General features: G+C 45.2%; 1 protein-coding gene across 1 annotated transcript in view; it reads left to right on the top strand.

The window, feature by feature from the left end:
- Window positions 1–17,257, top strand: part of Mav (TGF-beta domain-containing family member maverick) — a 120,786-nt gene that overhangs the window by 96,138 nt on the left and 7,391 nt on the right. The window contains exon 3 of the mRNA XM_078192294.1: window positions 10,619–10,739. Coding sequence (XP_078048420.1) covers window positions 10,619–10,739 — 121 coding nt within the window. The remainder of the gene's footprint in view (window positions 1–10,618; window positions 10,740–17,257) is intronic.

Consider the following 17,257-nt stretch of genomic DNA (forward strand, 5'->3'; position numbering starts at 1 on the left):
GTAGCGGCTCCGCCAAAGAGACGTCTCGATTCGTGTCGCTCGGCGTAGGAAACCGCGGAGATTAATGGACCCGGCAAATTGATCGCGTCTTTCCATTCGCGACGGTCATTGAGACCGCGGTGGAATTCTGTTTAACTGAACGTGACGAAAGAGGCGACGGTTTTTGAATAGTTCATTTAATAAGAGCTCGCTGATAATTCTTCTATTTACCCGCGCCTGTCAGCTTCGGTGAGATCTTACTCTTGGGACCGGTGTGTTAGTTCTGGTTAGATGAATGGGGTTGCAAACGAACGGAGCACTGCGAGCAATATGTTCGGTGTCACGCAAACAAATTGATGAATCTGCGGCCACGCTCGTAAATTGGCCGCTCCTGAAATTTCTCTAGAGTATCGTTCTGCTCGCGGCGATTAAATCGAGTCCCTTAACTGTCCGATCTATCCAATCATTTAAATAGCTGTGTCTGCGTGTCGCTTAACGAGCTATACTTGCCGACAAAGTTAAGAGTATCCTTAGGTGTGTCAAACCTTTTCTAACACAGGAGAAAAGAATCGTATCGCGTCGGCGAAGATATTAATTTTGTTATTTTATAATTTTTATAATTTCTTATCTACCACTTTATATATGGATTTTTTACTTAGATAAAATTTTGCTCATTGTTTCCTAAAATGTCGAACTTTTCTTAAACGTTAATGATACTTAGAGATACTTAACTTTGTGTCGGTAAGCGTATGTCTGAATATAATCACTCAAACAACTGTGTTAAGTAGCAGATTGCGTGGCGGTGTAAAAGGCTTTGCCGAGAATTGTTCATCGACTCTTTAGCACTTCGTTTACTGGAGAATGACCGGTTTCATTAGCACGGAATTTATTAAATACATTTGTTTCGTGCGATAAATATTACAGTGGAAATCTTTAAAAATCCGAATGAATGTATTACTGTTATTTTTTAAAGAGACGTCAGGTACCTGATTGCAGTGCTCTGTGAAAGTAGCGTTAACCTAATAATGTTCACCCTTAATGTTAACCCTTAACGATTACTCTTAATTTTTACCATTCATTTTTAGCCTCAATTTTTACCCTTAATTTTTACCCTTAATTTTTATCCTTGATTTTTATCCTTAATTTATGCCCTTAATGTTTACCCCTAATATCTACCCTTAACATTTAATCTTATTTTCAAAATCTATTCTTATTTACCCTCATTTACCCTAATCAGCGTTACTAAATTAGATTGTCCTTATATCCGAAGTGTGTCAACCACCTACTCGACAGAAGCGGACACAAAATTCCGAAGATCAATTTTTTTTTAGTCTCGAACGCCAACCGTCACGCCGTCCAATCTAAATTCGGACCAACCGGCCGTGCGAGTCACTCAATTAGCTATATCCGAATCGGATCATTCGCATAACCGTGGTCAGTGGCATGCTGGACGTCAGAGCGAAGGACCTTGCCGCGAATTTTTCATTGACTTAAAGTCGAAAACGAATGCCCCCACCCCTCCCCCACCACTCGCGCGCGCGCGGGATCGCCGAACCGGAACAACGGGCCAAGCCCGGTCTATATTCAGAGCGTTACGCCGACCGGCCGTCGTCGTCGTCGTCGTCCGGAAATTCTCGGGGCGATCGGTGAAATCGGAATTTGGATCGTTCGCACCGACGGATCGGTCGATGACGATACCCGCCGTCAGAGACCGGATTTCTCGGTCCCGTTCCGGATCTCTCCGTGAGGACGTGCGAACCGGCCGAGAACGTGGGCGGGGGGTGGGAAACACCTGTTGTCGCGGCGACTATTGCCGTCAGCGTCGGCCGTTGTAACGGCCGCGATAACGAAAGTCGATTCCCTCCGTCCTCCAAACTCGAGGACGTCGCCGGGAAAACGTGAGAACGCTGGGCGTCGAGACTAGAACGCGACGATTCTTAACGTCGCCGGAGGAAAGCGCGCGCGTCTGTCTTTCTAGAGTCGCGGAGCCTACTTCGCTTCTTATTACGACTCGTTCACCCTTTCTCGTCGACGCGCCTGCTGGAGGAACTGGCAAATTTTGTTTGCTCTTCTCTGAACTCTCTTTGGACCAGGGAAGTGGTCTTCTCGACGATTCGATGCTCCACCTTGGCATTTAGTTGACAATTTTTACGGAAATTTGTAGACTATTTTTACTCAAATAGTTTTGATTTATTATATAAATGAGTTATTTTTAGTCGTATTATTATCTGTGTCGTTGACTGCAGCAAATTATTCCGTGGAACGGTACAGCCGCCATGATACAAATTATACGTCAGAAACAGTCAACTATTCGTGCAACCACAATTTGCTCGATCATGCCAGCCAAAAGCAAACGGTGACGATTAAAAGCTAAAGCAGCGTGCTCCCCAGATAGCGTCCGTGATCATAAGCTTTCTAACCGGTCCGATAGTTACTAACGACAATAACATCGTATAAAAATAAAATACGTTCGAGTGTGTTGGTTCAGCTGGTCAATTAAAATGATATACAATGTATCGTGACGTAAATGATTAGCATACGGCGAATTCCAGTTGGGCCCCGCTGAATATTCAAAACGTTCCGAGAATCTCCAGGATCTCCGGACATATTTTTTTTTGCGAACGCGAGAAGGATGCGCGCGGTGCGTCAGAAAAATCGTTCATCGGTAACGAAGACGGGAAAGAAATAAACAGGTGAGCCGCGCGACGAGCGGCTCGGGCGAGCCTCTCAAAGGAGGCCCGGGGCCGCAAACGCGACACCGAGTTCCGAATACGGCACTTAAACCTTATCGATCCCCGCGGGACTATTTGCGCGGACAAGTTAACACTTTTTCCGTCCGTCGTAGGGCCGGTCCCGTTATGTAAAAACCGAATGAAACGAAATGGTCCGCGCATTTCTCTCTCGCTCGGACTGGCTGGATGAGTCACCCGGGGGTCCTAGCCAGACTTCGCGTCTGCCGCGGGACCTCGCGACGCGGACGTTCAGGCGAACGGGGGAGACGAATCCGGGAAAAATATTTATCGTCGCCGGGGCTTTGAGCTCTTTTTGGAAAAATGCGATCGGAGGTGGTCGACTTTGAATCGTGGTGGGACCGGAAACGGAGGGGGCGAGAACCGAAACGCCACAATGCCGCCTTTGAGACGCGGATATTCCTTTCGTTCGCTGCCCGACGATTTTTTCGAAAATTTATTATCGTTAGCGCACTGCCCGACCTTTATGCGAATTCTCGTTTCCGCTGCACGTTTTATGGATCCCTTGCGTTCGGCGCACAAACTCTTTGCGATAAAACAGATATTTACGATACCGTAAAAGTGCGGGGATCTGTTGTACAATCGTTACCGTGGTCCTCGATTGTTTGCGACCACTGTTTATAGATTCTCGTAGATTACTGTTTCCAGATCATTTACTTTTCGAAATCCTGCTTCTTCGACCGTAATAATCGAATTATGATCGAATATAATAATCGAAGTATGTACTCGGGTAACACACGATGTCTTAAAGACGTCCAGTTTACGTCCATTTCAGGTCTGGACGTCTTTGAAGAGACCGACATTTTTTTACAGCGAACGAAATCATAAACATAAATTGATAAACTAATTGCATGAGTGAAAAAAAACTTATAAGTAAACTATGGATTTTATGCTTTTATGACGAAAATGAATAGGTTAAATATGAAATTATAGGGCCATTAAAAGATTATAACTATTCGACCGTGAAATGCACATTTTTGAAGACGATTGTAGGAAACAAAAATTGGATAAACATTAATTATTCCATTTAACACTAGGTTTACGGGACCCGTCAATTTGACGGATTTCAAACTTTGAAATGAAACACGCAAAAAACCATAGCATTAATTGTTAACAGTACACTGTCTTGTATATTGCCCTATTGCCTATAAACTAAAGATATCCTAATACTAAGGGGATAGGTATCCTAATATTGGAGGTGGCGCACACCTAGCAGACATTCAAAAACGAATGTCCGCTTTCGTAAGATCCGCTTACGATCGAACGCTTTCAAAACGAGACTGGGAATCCTCCCGCGTCTGTTACAATGTTCCAGTAGCGTGGCCTGTCGCCGCGGTAGTTAACGAAGCGGTAAATTAATCTGGAGAATTTATCCGCGGAACGTTTCGCAATCGGCTTTCTGGCGGAGCCGGGCCGCGCGGCGGTTCATCGTGACGGGATCGATCTCGACGAGAGCTCTGAAATCGCCATTACCAACGAGAGAAAGCGTAGTAGGATGAGGCCGGCAAGGAGGAGGAGGAGGAGGAGGAGGGTGAGGAGGAGGAGGAGTTGCCGAGGCAATGAAAATTCGTTCGCGGAGGGGTCGGCGACCCGGCGCGATTGGATTAACCGAGAAATTGCTTTCGAAAGCGAGCGTGTTCAAAAGGGCAAACGCACCGCGTTCAATCGCGGATCGCCGAGGCGAAGGTTACGAGAAGAATGCGACCCGGCTCGCCGTGGCACCTATGTAGAATACACCGGCTTGCGAAAGATCTTTCTTCGCGGCGGGTGGCGTGGGAGGCAAGGGCGCCGAGAGAGCCGAGGGAGCCGCGATGCTTCACCTTCAAGGACATCCTCGTTCGCGGGAACGTCACCCGTCCCCGGTTACCGTCCCTCCCTGTGCCCGTAAACTTCGCCGGGTCTTCGCGAAGATTGAGCGGTCGGGCTTCGACGCCGGTGGTCCGCGGGATCCGTGGATCGTTTTCACCGTGCAGGATCGTCCTAGAGTACTCACTTGCCTCGTACCTCTTTCTCACTCTCTTCATCTCTTTCTCACTCTCTTCATCTCTTTCCCTCTCTCTTCATCTCTTTCCCTCTCTCTCCCTATCTCTCTCTCTCTCTCTCTCTCTCTCTCTCTCTATCAATCTCTATCTCTCCCTATCTCACTCTCTCTCTCTCTATCAATCTCTATCTCTCTCTCTCTTTCTCTCCCTATCTCTCTCTCTATCAATCTCTATCTCTTTCTCCCGCGAACCCCGGAGGAAACGCGAACGCCGGGAATTTATTTTCGCGCCGCGGGACGGCCGAGAGCTGCGCTTTCTCAACCCGGAAACGACCCGGATTAAAACGGTCTTCCGAGTTCGATGAAACGGAACCGCGACACGTTCCCGATCCTCTTCGAGCGCTTTCGCCCCAAGGCGAAAATATCTCTGACATTCGGGGCCGACGTGGTCATCTCGTAGACGGAGACCAGTCTATCCCGGGGGAAATTGCTTCTTGATGACGCGGAACGTTAGCCCAGGTCCTAGCCTACATGATCTTTAACCCTTCCTGGATGAATGCCGATGATTGAACACGCCGGGATCGGGCAACATGTTCCAGGAGTTACGAGCTTGTCGGCCGATTATGCACTTAATGATGTATCAGGATCCGATGTTTGCTTGCGACATTGATGGAGCCTTTGAGCCGGTGAAGAAAATCGTAGTAATAATAATTCTTTTATGATACATGGTCATATATTTATCTAGTATTTCGAGTTATTTTCATTTCTTTGTACTTGGGGAATGATTATATAAAATCTCTTTCTTTTTTCAACTTCTTCTGTAATAAACCGTTTCTCTATCTTTATACATGAAAAAGGTGAAATAATTGAAAAGAGCCGCGACGATAATTAAACATTAAAGTAATCGGCATTAACTCGCTACTCTTACTGTTCTCAAGTTTTTCAGTTTCAATAGTGTCGCAAGTTATTGAGTAACAAGTTGTCAGCAAATTATACGACATGCGTGCCTCGCTTGGCAATGCAACAACGGAGCGTGTTAACACGAAAACATTTACTGAACAATGAGGAGACATGCACGCGGTTTTTTAAATCGGTCAAAGAACAAGCTCCATTGACCTTTCCCCTTGATTAGTCCGACGAAGACGCGGACTGAAATCGTAAACATTCGAGCGGACGTGTTCGCGCGCGAAAGATCAGCGATCGCGGATCATTGTCCAGCGACCCACGCTGCCGACCTTTCGTCTATCGAGAAGTCGACCCGAGCCGGGTAGCCGTCGAAGACACATCTGAACGAGCTCGCGCGCGACCGAATCGATTTACGGATCTTTCGTCCGCGAGCGGATGCGCTCGGCGCATAACCACCCTCCGAGAGAAAGAAAGAGGGGAAAAGAATGGACGCGGGACACGTCCCGCTGTCTCGACGAGCCGGAACTCGCTCGGACGAGTTAACTGTCCTTAAAGAGTGCGACCAGTTAAGGGATTCCGTTCGCGACTGGCTGCGGAGGCGTCTGCGTGCATCTGCGTTTCGGACTGCATCTCGCAGATGTATACTTTGAGGTAACAATGTAATGAGGCGCGGCCCGGCCGGCCTCGAGCGGAAGCCGCTTTTGCGAGGACCCCGCGAGTTCTTCTGCAACGTCTCCAGAAGACGGACAGCTCAATTAGAACCTTGTTAGCGATCGGCGGAGTCGGAGGATCGAGGCTTATCCTTCGGTCAGTTTCAGTTTTGTAAGTACATAGTACCAACGTCATCCGCAAATCATTAAAATCTGGGTAAATATCTACTAGAAATTCGTTGTGTTCTCCATTAATGTGGACACTGTGCCTTTGATCATTTTATAGGTCCGTACGACGATATTGTAACTTAATTATTTTTACTACAATTATAATAATTTAAAAATCAAATTTATTAGGATTAGTCTTCTGCTTTTTATTCCAACCGGTCTCATTGTGAAAAAGTTGAAGGTATAGTTCTCGATTAAATATATAAATTAAATTTTAGAAGATATTTCTATTACAATAATAATTTTGAAATCAAAGTTAGGACCATTGGCCTGACTTTCAACAAGTCATGTACCAAGTAATTTACCGTAAACACTAATACTGTGATTAATGTTTCTACTTTAAGTTTGAAAAATCATTGATCTCGTCGTGGTAAAGATCATCTGGAGAAGATCCACGAGGTTATCGTACGATCACTCGGAACCGCGAGGAGGACATCACGAAAAGTTGATTCAAAGACCGGTTGCAGCGAAACCAGAATTTAGCCGTAGGTACGGAGTGTATTCATGGTTGATTCGGTTTCGCATGCTACGTACGACGACGACGACTGGTTTGCCCCTTCGCGACACCGATTTAAGATTCTACAAAGTGAAGTCGCGGACGGCCGGCGGATAAAGTAGCTCTTCGACTTCGGGCCCGATCCGGCTCTTCGCCGGCGAGATTACCGTACCTATTGATTACATTGAGCGCGCTTAATAGCCGCGAGTGACTCCGTCCGCGAGCAACGAGCGTACCAGCGCCGCGCGTATGCGCTGTAATCACCGCTTACATCTCGGTATATCATTACGCACAACTTACGTACTAGCGCGGGCAGAATTCTCGTCGATCTTATCAGCGCGGTCGATCGAATTTATCTCGCGTTGGAAATAAAGAAATAATTTGGTCGAGACAATACAGTTGCGGTAATACGCGGTGATGTTTGATAGACGTGAGACCTAACCTAGATCTTGATTTAGGCCTCGGGAGACAAACGGTTTCGTCATTGCGCGGATAGCGAGGCTTCAGCGCCAATCAGGCAGCTATTCAACAATTTATCTAGGCGTATTTTTTAAGGTACTTCATTCAGGGTTTGCTGCGTTCAGTTTTCTCGTAACGATCAATTGAAGAAGCTTCAATTTAAAGTAGTTGGTTTGTCTCCAATTTTTCCAGGCTTTGGGTAGCTAGCACTCGAAGCCATTTTTCATTCTTTTCTTCCGCCTATGCAGTATTTCTATTTTATACGCCTTATTGCATTTTATGCGTATGAGCCTTGTGACTCATACAACAGATTACACTTTTAATAGGTTATTTCAATATAAACAGGTTTGCAATGTAATTATTTTGACACGCGATATATCAAGTTTTAATGGTGTCTTAATGTCAAGGAATTAGAGAAATTAGAGAACAAGGAGTTATGTCAATGTTATGTTATTTAAGAATATTTTATGCTATACCTATATTAAGAAGGTCATGTTATAGTCTTTCAAAAATGTAAGATTAAAAATCGAGGTACTATTCGAACATTCTTTAATCGATCTTCGAGTCAGCGATACATTATGTACCACCTACATTTTTAGCAAAATATGCTACTTGGAAGGGAAGTGACGAAGCTCCCTCGATACACCTCACAATGCAACAGAAAGTTCGCATACCAACACAATGTCTGAACTCTGAGATCGTCGACAAAGTTCCACGAACAAACTCTGTCACGCCGTCAAGTGAAATTACGTTCGAAAAATGTTCCAGCATCTGCTCGAAAGCTTTTGGGACCTCTATCAATGAGCCGGTCTTGTATTCGCTGCGATGGCCCATGTGTCGGCAGCGGTGGCTAGGTCCGACGTTTAGGTTCCCTGCACGAACCTCGCCGGCCAGACCCCGTATACGCGAGTTAATTTTACGAAAGCGTCTAAGCGTGTCTGGATTTTCTCACTGGCGCGGAAGCTGTGGGAGACGCTGTAGAAGAAGAGGAAGAAGAAGAAGAAGAAGAAGGAGGCAGAGCGAGGCCGGGCGTCGAGTGGCAGCGGCTCGAAAATCGCGAGGACGCTCGAGGCAGGAGAGCAAAAGGGAACCGGAGAAGCTGGTCCGACGACTGAAACACAGTGGAACAATGAGAAGTAGCCGGCGGTGGACGGGCCAGATGAAGAGATCACGGCGAGGAGCCGGACTGGATCGGGGACAGAAGCAAACTGGGGAAAAAGGGAGGCGAAGGAGAACGAGAAAAGGGCCGGGGCCGTGGCTCGTAAAATGCTATCCGAGTATGCGAGCACTCGAGCACAGGGATTCCTGTTACGCCTTGAACCATAATTAACATTACCGATCGTCGGAATTAATTGGCTCGTAATGCCTTGTACATTTATTTAGCAATTACGCCGGATACCGGGCGTATCTCTCTCGCGTTGAAAATTATTTTCTGATTCATTATCGGACGACAAAGATGGTTTATCGTTTAACACGGCATGGATCAATGAGCTTTCTTTATTTATATAATTGATTTCGCTTATTCATGCATGGACAGATAAGAACACGAGAGACCTACACGTTTTTTCTCTGTTAGCCTAATGGGCCTAGTCGACTATCGGCGGAGATAAAACAACAATTATTTTTTCAAACACCGTTTTTGTTTCATTTATCTGCGATGAGTTATGATCTTGTAAAAAACTGGTGCTGCGAGGTATGTCAGAAAGTTAGGCTAGATTCTATAAGAAGAACTCTGAAACTCATTAAAATCTTACAAGAGGAGAACAGATAACTGTGCATTTCTTGTTTTTTTTTTTTGCAATCAATGCATAAAATTTCTCATAAAAATCCGCCGTTTGTTTATCAGTTATTTATTTACGCGTTGCTCGCAGTATTACATTAACACTCGTTCAAAATCGGAATAAATGTCTCATAGTTATTTTTATAAACTAACAACGAAGCGCTGCACAATTTATGAAAGTAACATTGCCCTCTGGGGCACTGCCCCGTTCCGGCCGAGTGCAAGAGCAACGAAACCACGCCCACTCGCAGCGGTCCGCACAGAAAAACGACGACGACGCCTTCTTCGCGCGTTCGATGCCCGTTCGCGAGACACTGAATTAGTCTGAAAGCAAAGGCGGAATTAGTCCCCCAAAGGGCCATCTGGATGGCTCTAGGAACAAATTGCCGTCAGCCCGTGTCTGTGTCAGCCCGTTGAAATCAGCCAGCTGCTCTGCCCGGCGACCCCAGAAAATTAGATAATTCCGATGTCACGCCCGCGGGGCGATTATCGCGTCCGCGAGGTCGATAAGTTAAATCTTCCCGGGCGCCCAGAGGCTCGTTCCTTCTGTTCTTTATGGCTCCGACCACGGGCGACTTATTAATTTCCTTTTAATCTTCCCCGGCGCTATATTTAGTGGCCGACCCTCTGGTAGCGCTCGGCTACGGACCACGTTCGAAGGCGTCGAGGTGTCCAATTATCCTCGAAGATGGATCGCTGAAAAACTGATACCCGGTGATCAGTAATCCAGCGGGAATGGTTGTCGTGCTCTACGCTCTGTAATCCGATGGCCTGGGATTAGCACAAAGTGTTCGAACTAAACGTGGGAATGCGACAAGCTATACTTATCTCGGAGCCCGTGGTCTTACCGCGTTTTCAACTAAACCGAGCGCTCGGGCGGCACCATTTCTTCCTCTATTAGGACCTGCGAGCTGATAGGCGATCATAGTCGCGTAGAAACGAGCTCGTTTCGCGCGGTTTTTAACCGGAAAGGATCTAATAGAGATTCCAACTCTTCTGTTAACGCTTGGACAACGTACATTCAGAGTAGAGATATTGTTATATGATTACATTGCGTCTGGTAATTAATTTTTATTCTTCGCATATTTTATCAAGGATTAGGGTAGTGAAACTAGCTATTGTGGGGTGGTCGATTACTGTTGATTGGTTTTCAAGCGAAATTAATTTTCTAATTATTTTTTAAGTACAATAATTCTATAAAAATTTAATGAAGAGTGTCAGCTGTCTTTGACGATTATACTCGCCACGAGGAAATTTTACGTCACGGCGAGTATACAAAAGTATCTGACTATTTACGCGAAACTCTGACAAATGCGTAAAGAGAATCACAGTTATCTCACAATTGATTTCGATTATCGGAGCAATACTGACCGCGTGTGCGTTTTGCAGGCGAACGTGAGCCAAGCGGAGTACGAGAGAGCGCACAGAGAGTACCTGAAGAAAGTCCACCTGTCCTTCGACGAGGAGGCCACGAAAAGCAGGAGGAGTCTGCACGTGTTTCACGCCGCAGGTAAAGAAAAAGAAACACATCTCGGGTCGCGTGTTTGCACAATTTTCGCTAGTCCCTCCTCTCTTTCTCGTCCCTCGCGGCCGCGCCGATAACGCGTATTATTCTTAAGAGGGAACGAACGATCCTCGGAAACACGTAATTTTGCGGGCCGTCATTCTGGAAAAATATACACCGCGGCCCGCTATAATTACTGGCCGCGTAAACACCCGGCGAATCCGACTGTGCTCCGATTCAAAGAACGCGCTGCTGGTTTTTTTTTTTTTCGCCACGTGTACACCTCTAACGAGGCCCGGTCTACGTGCGTTCCGAGAGGCACCCTCCCCGTGGATCGCCAACATTCCCGCGTTATCGAGGCGATACCTTAAAAAGATGGACTCGCTTCGAGAGGCGAGTGCAGTCTTTACGCGTTCGCGCGTTTCTTGGCGAGGTGCTGAAAAATTCAGGGAATTGGGGTGGCCTCTGCCACGAATCCCTTCGGAGCGAATGAACGTTCCTGGTATTGCAGGACGTGGAATATAAAATAGTGAAAAATATTTAAGCAGTTTAAAAATACTTTGATTATAAATACTGCACTATTTTCAGCTCAGTGAAATAATTAAGGAAAGAATGGACTGTCTATTTAGTTTCCGCGTCTCGCAAATGATTTAAATAATTTTAATTTTGCATAAAAATCCGCAGTACCCCATTTACGTTCAAAATACGGTAGTTCTATTATACAGCTGTCTTGCAGACGTAATTTTGTAGAAACCAAAACTCGTATTACATTTATTAAATATGTAATTAAATGTGTCAGATGATAAAGAATGATCGTATTGGCACGCATGCATTCAAGAATTATTTTTACAAATATTTTGAAGCATCGAAGGTGTAGCACCCGCTGCAAGCTTCTGCGTTACTTTCTCTAGCAGTTTTAACAGCACTGATCCTAGTTCCGTTAATAATTGTTCTTTCAGCGCGAGTTTTTCCTAAATCAACTTGCTAGTTTCCATCTTATAAATTCTAGACTAGAAAAGGGATTTTCGAGATCATAGCTCGTTCCGTACCCCCTTTCTCCTTAGAGTTTCGCGGCGTTCGCGCGCACGCAACAGGGAAAAGTCGGACCGCGTGGAACTAGCCGGTCGAGTGGCTCTCGGAGGCCGATCCTCGAGCGGAACAGTACAGAGCGGAGCGGAGCGGCGCGACGCGGCACGTTTCGCGCGCGTAGACGAGTATTAAAAGAAAGGGTCTTTGGATACGTGACGTTTGACTGCGTGGAAAGGGCGCGAGTGGCTCAGAGCACCCTCGAACGAGCTCCTAACGGCTCTGCCCTCTCCGGATCTCTCCTTCTTCTCGGCCGTCTCCAATTACGAGCGGCGCGCGTTTTGCATACGATTACGCGCGCGAAGAGACGACGCGAACGATGTAATATATACCTCGGCACCGCCGACGCGGCCGCGCGTTTTGCAACTTGTTTCGAGGATTTCACGCTTCAAAGTCGAATGACAATGTCCGAACGCCCGGCTATTCCTGTCCCGGGCTTATCAATCACTGGACAGCTCTCGTATCGCTGATCTAATTAAGTTTCACACGCCCGGCCGCTCTATCGGGCCGTGTCTCTCGCGTCGAACATGCCTCTCGACCAAAACGGTCTCCGACCGCTGTTGCTCCGAATTTTTCGACGCGAAGGATCTCTTCGTTTTCGGGATAGTAGGAAAGTTAAAAAAATGGAAATTGGGGATGTGTTAATTATGATTTAGTAAAATTATTTGGGAGAGGAAGAAGATTGCAATTGAAGCAGACGATTTTTATTTTGCGCAGGGATTCACAGTATATTGATAAAAAGAATTAAAAATCAATTTTCTAGTGAAATAGCTATATTTTAGTACTATTTGGTTAATCATATTTATATTTAAGAAATTAATTTTCAATATTCCCTTGACATGAAATAATCGACGAAATGTATTGAAGAGTATCTAATAATTAAAAAATATAGACATTCCTTAATATATTCAAATAATAATAAATAAAAAGAGCTACAATTCGCCACAGATCGAAAAGATCGCTATTACTAACAGATTTAAAAACAATAAAATATCTAATGAAAGAACGTTCACCTGCAATAAAAAAGGATGAAAAATTGGATATATTTCTGAGACTTGAAAAATGGAACGGAAATGTAACATTCTAGCGTTTGCTCGGCATTTCTAATTAACCACGAAGACAGAAACACACTAATGTCGCGTCACGTGAAATCATGTGAAATCGTAGGAATGAACTTCGACCACGTGTGAACCTCGTGACGCGATCCCGAACCGTTTCCAACAATTTCGAGATATTAGAAGCACGCAGGCTCTCGCACTTCGAACGTCACATGGTTTTACGAGATTCCGCGTGATGCGACACATTAGTATGTTTGCGGATCCCGATAATTGAACGCATCCCGCTCGATTGCACAGCCGTTTGAAAAGATTGACTTCGCTGTTACGCCAACGAGAGGCGTACGAGCCTCGCGTCGCACTCGTTGACAGCGAATTGTCAGCGAGCTCGTTCAGTCATCGTCCAGCAGATATATTTTAAAAACGCCTCTCTCGATCTCGTCGCTCGTGTAAAGCAACGCTGGCCAGACAGTTTTAGTGCTTGGTAGATTTAACACTAAACCGAGTCGTTTCAAAATGACCGATTGCACACTTTTTCTTTTAAAATGTTTCGGATTATAAAGTCTTTTACGCACGAAATTATTAAATGGATGTCAAGATTAAAGCATAAATTGTAGAAGAAAAAACATTGACGAATTCGTTCGAAAAATGATTTCTATGTAAATATTATAACAACATACCATCAAATGTAGTATAAATGGCAGAAAGTCTAAATAAATCCAGTCTTGCTATTTTTCTAGAGCAAAGCGCGTAGCCATTGTTCGAGCTCGGTGGGTTTAGTGTTAATGGTAGGTTTATTATACATAACAGAACATAGCGAAGAATAATGAGCAAATAATGTACGTACTATAACTCGTAAATTAGGTATCTTGTGCTCTGTTACAAGAAGCTGTAGGAACTATAGTAGTTTACTCTGTTGCAGTAACGTTTCCAATTCGCGATGGTCTTATTTAAGCAATTGTGTTCAGCGTATAGCGTTCGATGGAATTCCTGCACAAGAATAGACTTTCTTCCGCTAGTCGAACGCGATTCGAGTGCTTGAAAAATTGCACAGATTTCAGGATTGTTCTAATCAACGTTCAATACCCCATAGAAAAAAATTAGTATTGTCCTTTTTTTGTGTTGACCATAGTAAGGTTTATAAGTGTTAGTAGAACACTAGAAGGAGATTTAATAGAACGAGACAATTTTCATTTCTTCTATTTTTCGATTTACCTTCACTTCTATATTTTGATAAGAAAAGATATGAACTTGATAACTAGACTGTGGATTTTTATACAAAATAGAAATGTCCTGTTACAACAAATTTTATAGTAATAAATGTAGCATAATAAAATTAACATTTTTTTATTTATCACTGTATACCAAGTTATATATGGTATACAGTGTTATATTTTACTTTTGTTAGGATGGATCTTATTAGGTTCTATATCTGGACTCATCCCGAGGATTAATGTTTTTATATTTCGGTATTTTTACCGTTTCAAATGACACACACACTCGTTCCCCCCATAAACGCGTCTAGTAGATTACGTATGAAATCTTCATCGCGAGACCGACTGGTTGTTAAATCGCAATTTTCTTAGCTACCCAGGTGTTTTACCCGGCCGGTACATAAATCACCGGTCCGAGTAAGTCACCGGCAAGTGCCGGTCGCGTCCCGAAGCTTTTTGCTTTCGGTTTCATCGTCGGTGCCATCCGAAGGAGAAGCACAGTGGTCGCGGAACTGGTCCGAAGTGGCCACGGCGAACCGCTTTCCACCGTTCGCGGAAAGGAAAACGTGTTCCCGACCCGACGGCTATAAGTCCTGCGCGGGCCGGGTCGGGGCCCGGGCCCGGGACGCTCGCATCCCGTCGTCCTCTTCTTGCATGCGTCTGCACCGACCGCGTTATTATGAAATAGAAATTCCGACCGCGATGGAATGCCGAACGACGAGTTCCCGAACGCAATAAGAACGAATCGGCGGAGGAAGCCGCGGCTCGGTCAGCTTCGATTTCCTTTTGTACATCGAACGCGCGAGCCGCGTTCCTTCCCCGGGAATTCCACCGCGCGCGCATGGTTCGATCCACCTCTCGGTCGCGTGCCGATTCCGTGGAAACCGGCCAAAAATACCGCAGGATTCCATCGGGGAAAAATTAATGAGCCCCCGATCTCGTGTCGACGACGATGTTAACGAGCGCCCGCGGAATTACCGCGCGGACACATTATCCGCGCGCCTAACTGTTGGCAGCAGCGATTTTCTTCGGCCGCAGATGTTACAGGTGTTCCGTGCGGCTAGTCCGTCTTTTTGCCGGGACCCGCTTCTTGCTACTTTCTCGCTGCACTTTCAACATTGCACGAGCGCCGCTGGTGCCTCGATTAACCGAACTGGAATTTCTCCGATCTGTACTATTTAGCAACTTTCCTTGTTTCGAGCAATTTGATTTAATTTAATGTATTTATATGCGCGGGTGAAAACGCATTTTTTGTAATACTGAAATGAAAGCTGATATTAATATGGTACGGAAGATAGAATTAGCGGTTTAGGTGAACAGTTTATATAAATTTATTTTGAATTTTATTTTCGCTACAAATATTGTTATTGTCATTTTCGATTTGAAGAGTCCTGTAAAAGGACCAATCGCGTTAAATCTTGATGAGAGCAATAAAATTTTGGACACTCCAGAGAACTTATATTAAAAAAGGACATTAAAGTAGTAATGGTCCTGTAGAAAGACCTCGATCAAACCTCGACTTATGGTCTTATCCTACTGCATCAATAATTACTCCAAAATAGAAAGAATTACACCAACGCTTCAAATAATCGAAATTCCACAATATCACCTTTTTCGTCCATCGATGAAAGCCTCGTTGGCACCACCGCTGGAGACACGGTCCCGTGCCCGGATTCCTAAACGAATTTTACTTGCGCCGCGCAAACCGATCAGTATCGACAAACAGCCGAACGAACTGGAAATATATTCGAGACTCGGCATCCAGCATGCAAATAAACGAGTCCCTCTATTTTTACAAAATGAACTTTCCTTGCGCGTGTCGTGTAAACCGAAATTCGGCTAGTCTCGCGAAGATACTGGAAATTCTTGGTAACGCGACCGGTATACGAACAAACGCGTTTCACTATTTTCGGCGGTCTTTTGTAATCGTCCGTTCCATATCACCGACACTTGCTCTATTCCCGGCCGCGACGCCGCGCAAGGTAATCTATAATTGGTGCGCGCGCGCCGCGAATAAACCGGACGACCGGTTCGGGCATCGCGGCCGGATTCCGGCACGGTGACGAATTTCTCCAACTTTTACGCCGAATTAACGGAATGCCAGGGATTCCCGGCCGATTTCACGCGCGCCGAGTTATTTCGCGACAGTCGCTGGTCGATCGCCAAAACGCGCGCGCGATCCTTTCTATCCGCGATCGTCGCCGCGCCATTGAACCAGAGACCGAGAACGGCGATCCGCGATCCGTTTCTAGGGATCGCCCCCGCGAACGCGACGCGGTAACAGACGGATCTTTCAACGAGAACGGAATGCAGATTTATTACCTATTATTATTATTACTGCATTATTATAACGAACGCGGTCGCGCTTTTACGCCGGCAGACGCCGTCCTGCATTCCCGGGACCGTGTACAAACCGGGAGCCTGATTTATGACGCGCGCCGCCGTTTTTTGTCTAGCCGGGTCGCACGGTTTCGATCGGCCGGCCCTACCGTAAACATCGCGCCGTGTTTCGTCGTTTTCTGGTATCTAGAATAAATTACCACGTTGCTGGAGTGGCGGATCCTTGTGTATTTATAGCGGAGGCTTGTGAAGTATCACGTCCTATGCCGGTGCTTTATCCGCACGGCGATTGTTTTGGTAGTCTGCTCTTTTATCAACACGATGATCGAGGATTCCGGAATCACGGGGATGAGTCAAATTGTAGCAATTGGATCAATAAAGTTATTCATTCAGTCTTGTTATTTGATATACTGTGGGATTATTATACTTGCTGTCAGCCGCAAAAGTTGGGTCGAATTAAAGCAATTGGGTTAATGAAATTATTCCTTCAATCTTGTTACTTGATATACTGTGAAATTAATATACTTGCTCCTAGTCGCAAAAGTTTGGAAAAATTAGAGGAATTGAGTTAATAACATTATTCCTTTAATCTTCTTATTTTATAGAAAGGAAAGATAAGTAATCGAGGATTTTGAATTCTTTTAAAAAATTAAATATTAACCATGGAATTGTTATAGAAGCCGAGACAGCAGTTATGTTATCTCTGTTTTCCCCTTCGCTGCATTTATATAATGGCACTGCTTTCACATAACAGAACTTGACGCCACGTCAAGTTATGATGGTAGAACGTCAAGGATTCCTTGTATCGAACCTGTTAATTTTATGCATT

The sequence above is a fragment of the Augochlora pura genome, chromosome 10, assembly GCF_028453695.1.
Source record: "Augochlora pura isolate Apur16 chromosome 10, APUR_v2.2.1, whole genome shotgun sequence".
In the NCBI taxonomy this organism is placed as follows: domain Eukaryota; kingdom Metazoa; phylum Arthropoda; class Insecta; order Hymenoptera; family Halictidae; genus Augochlora; species Augochlora pura.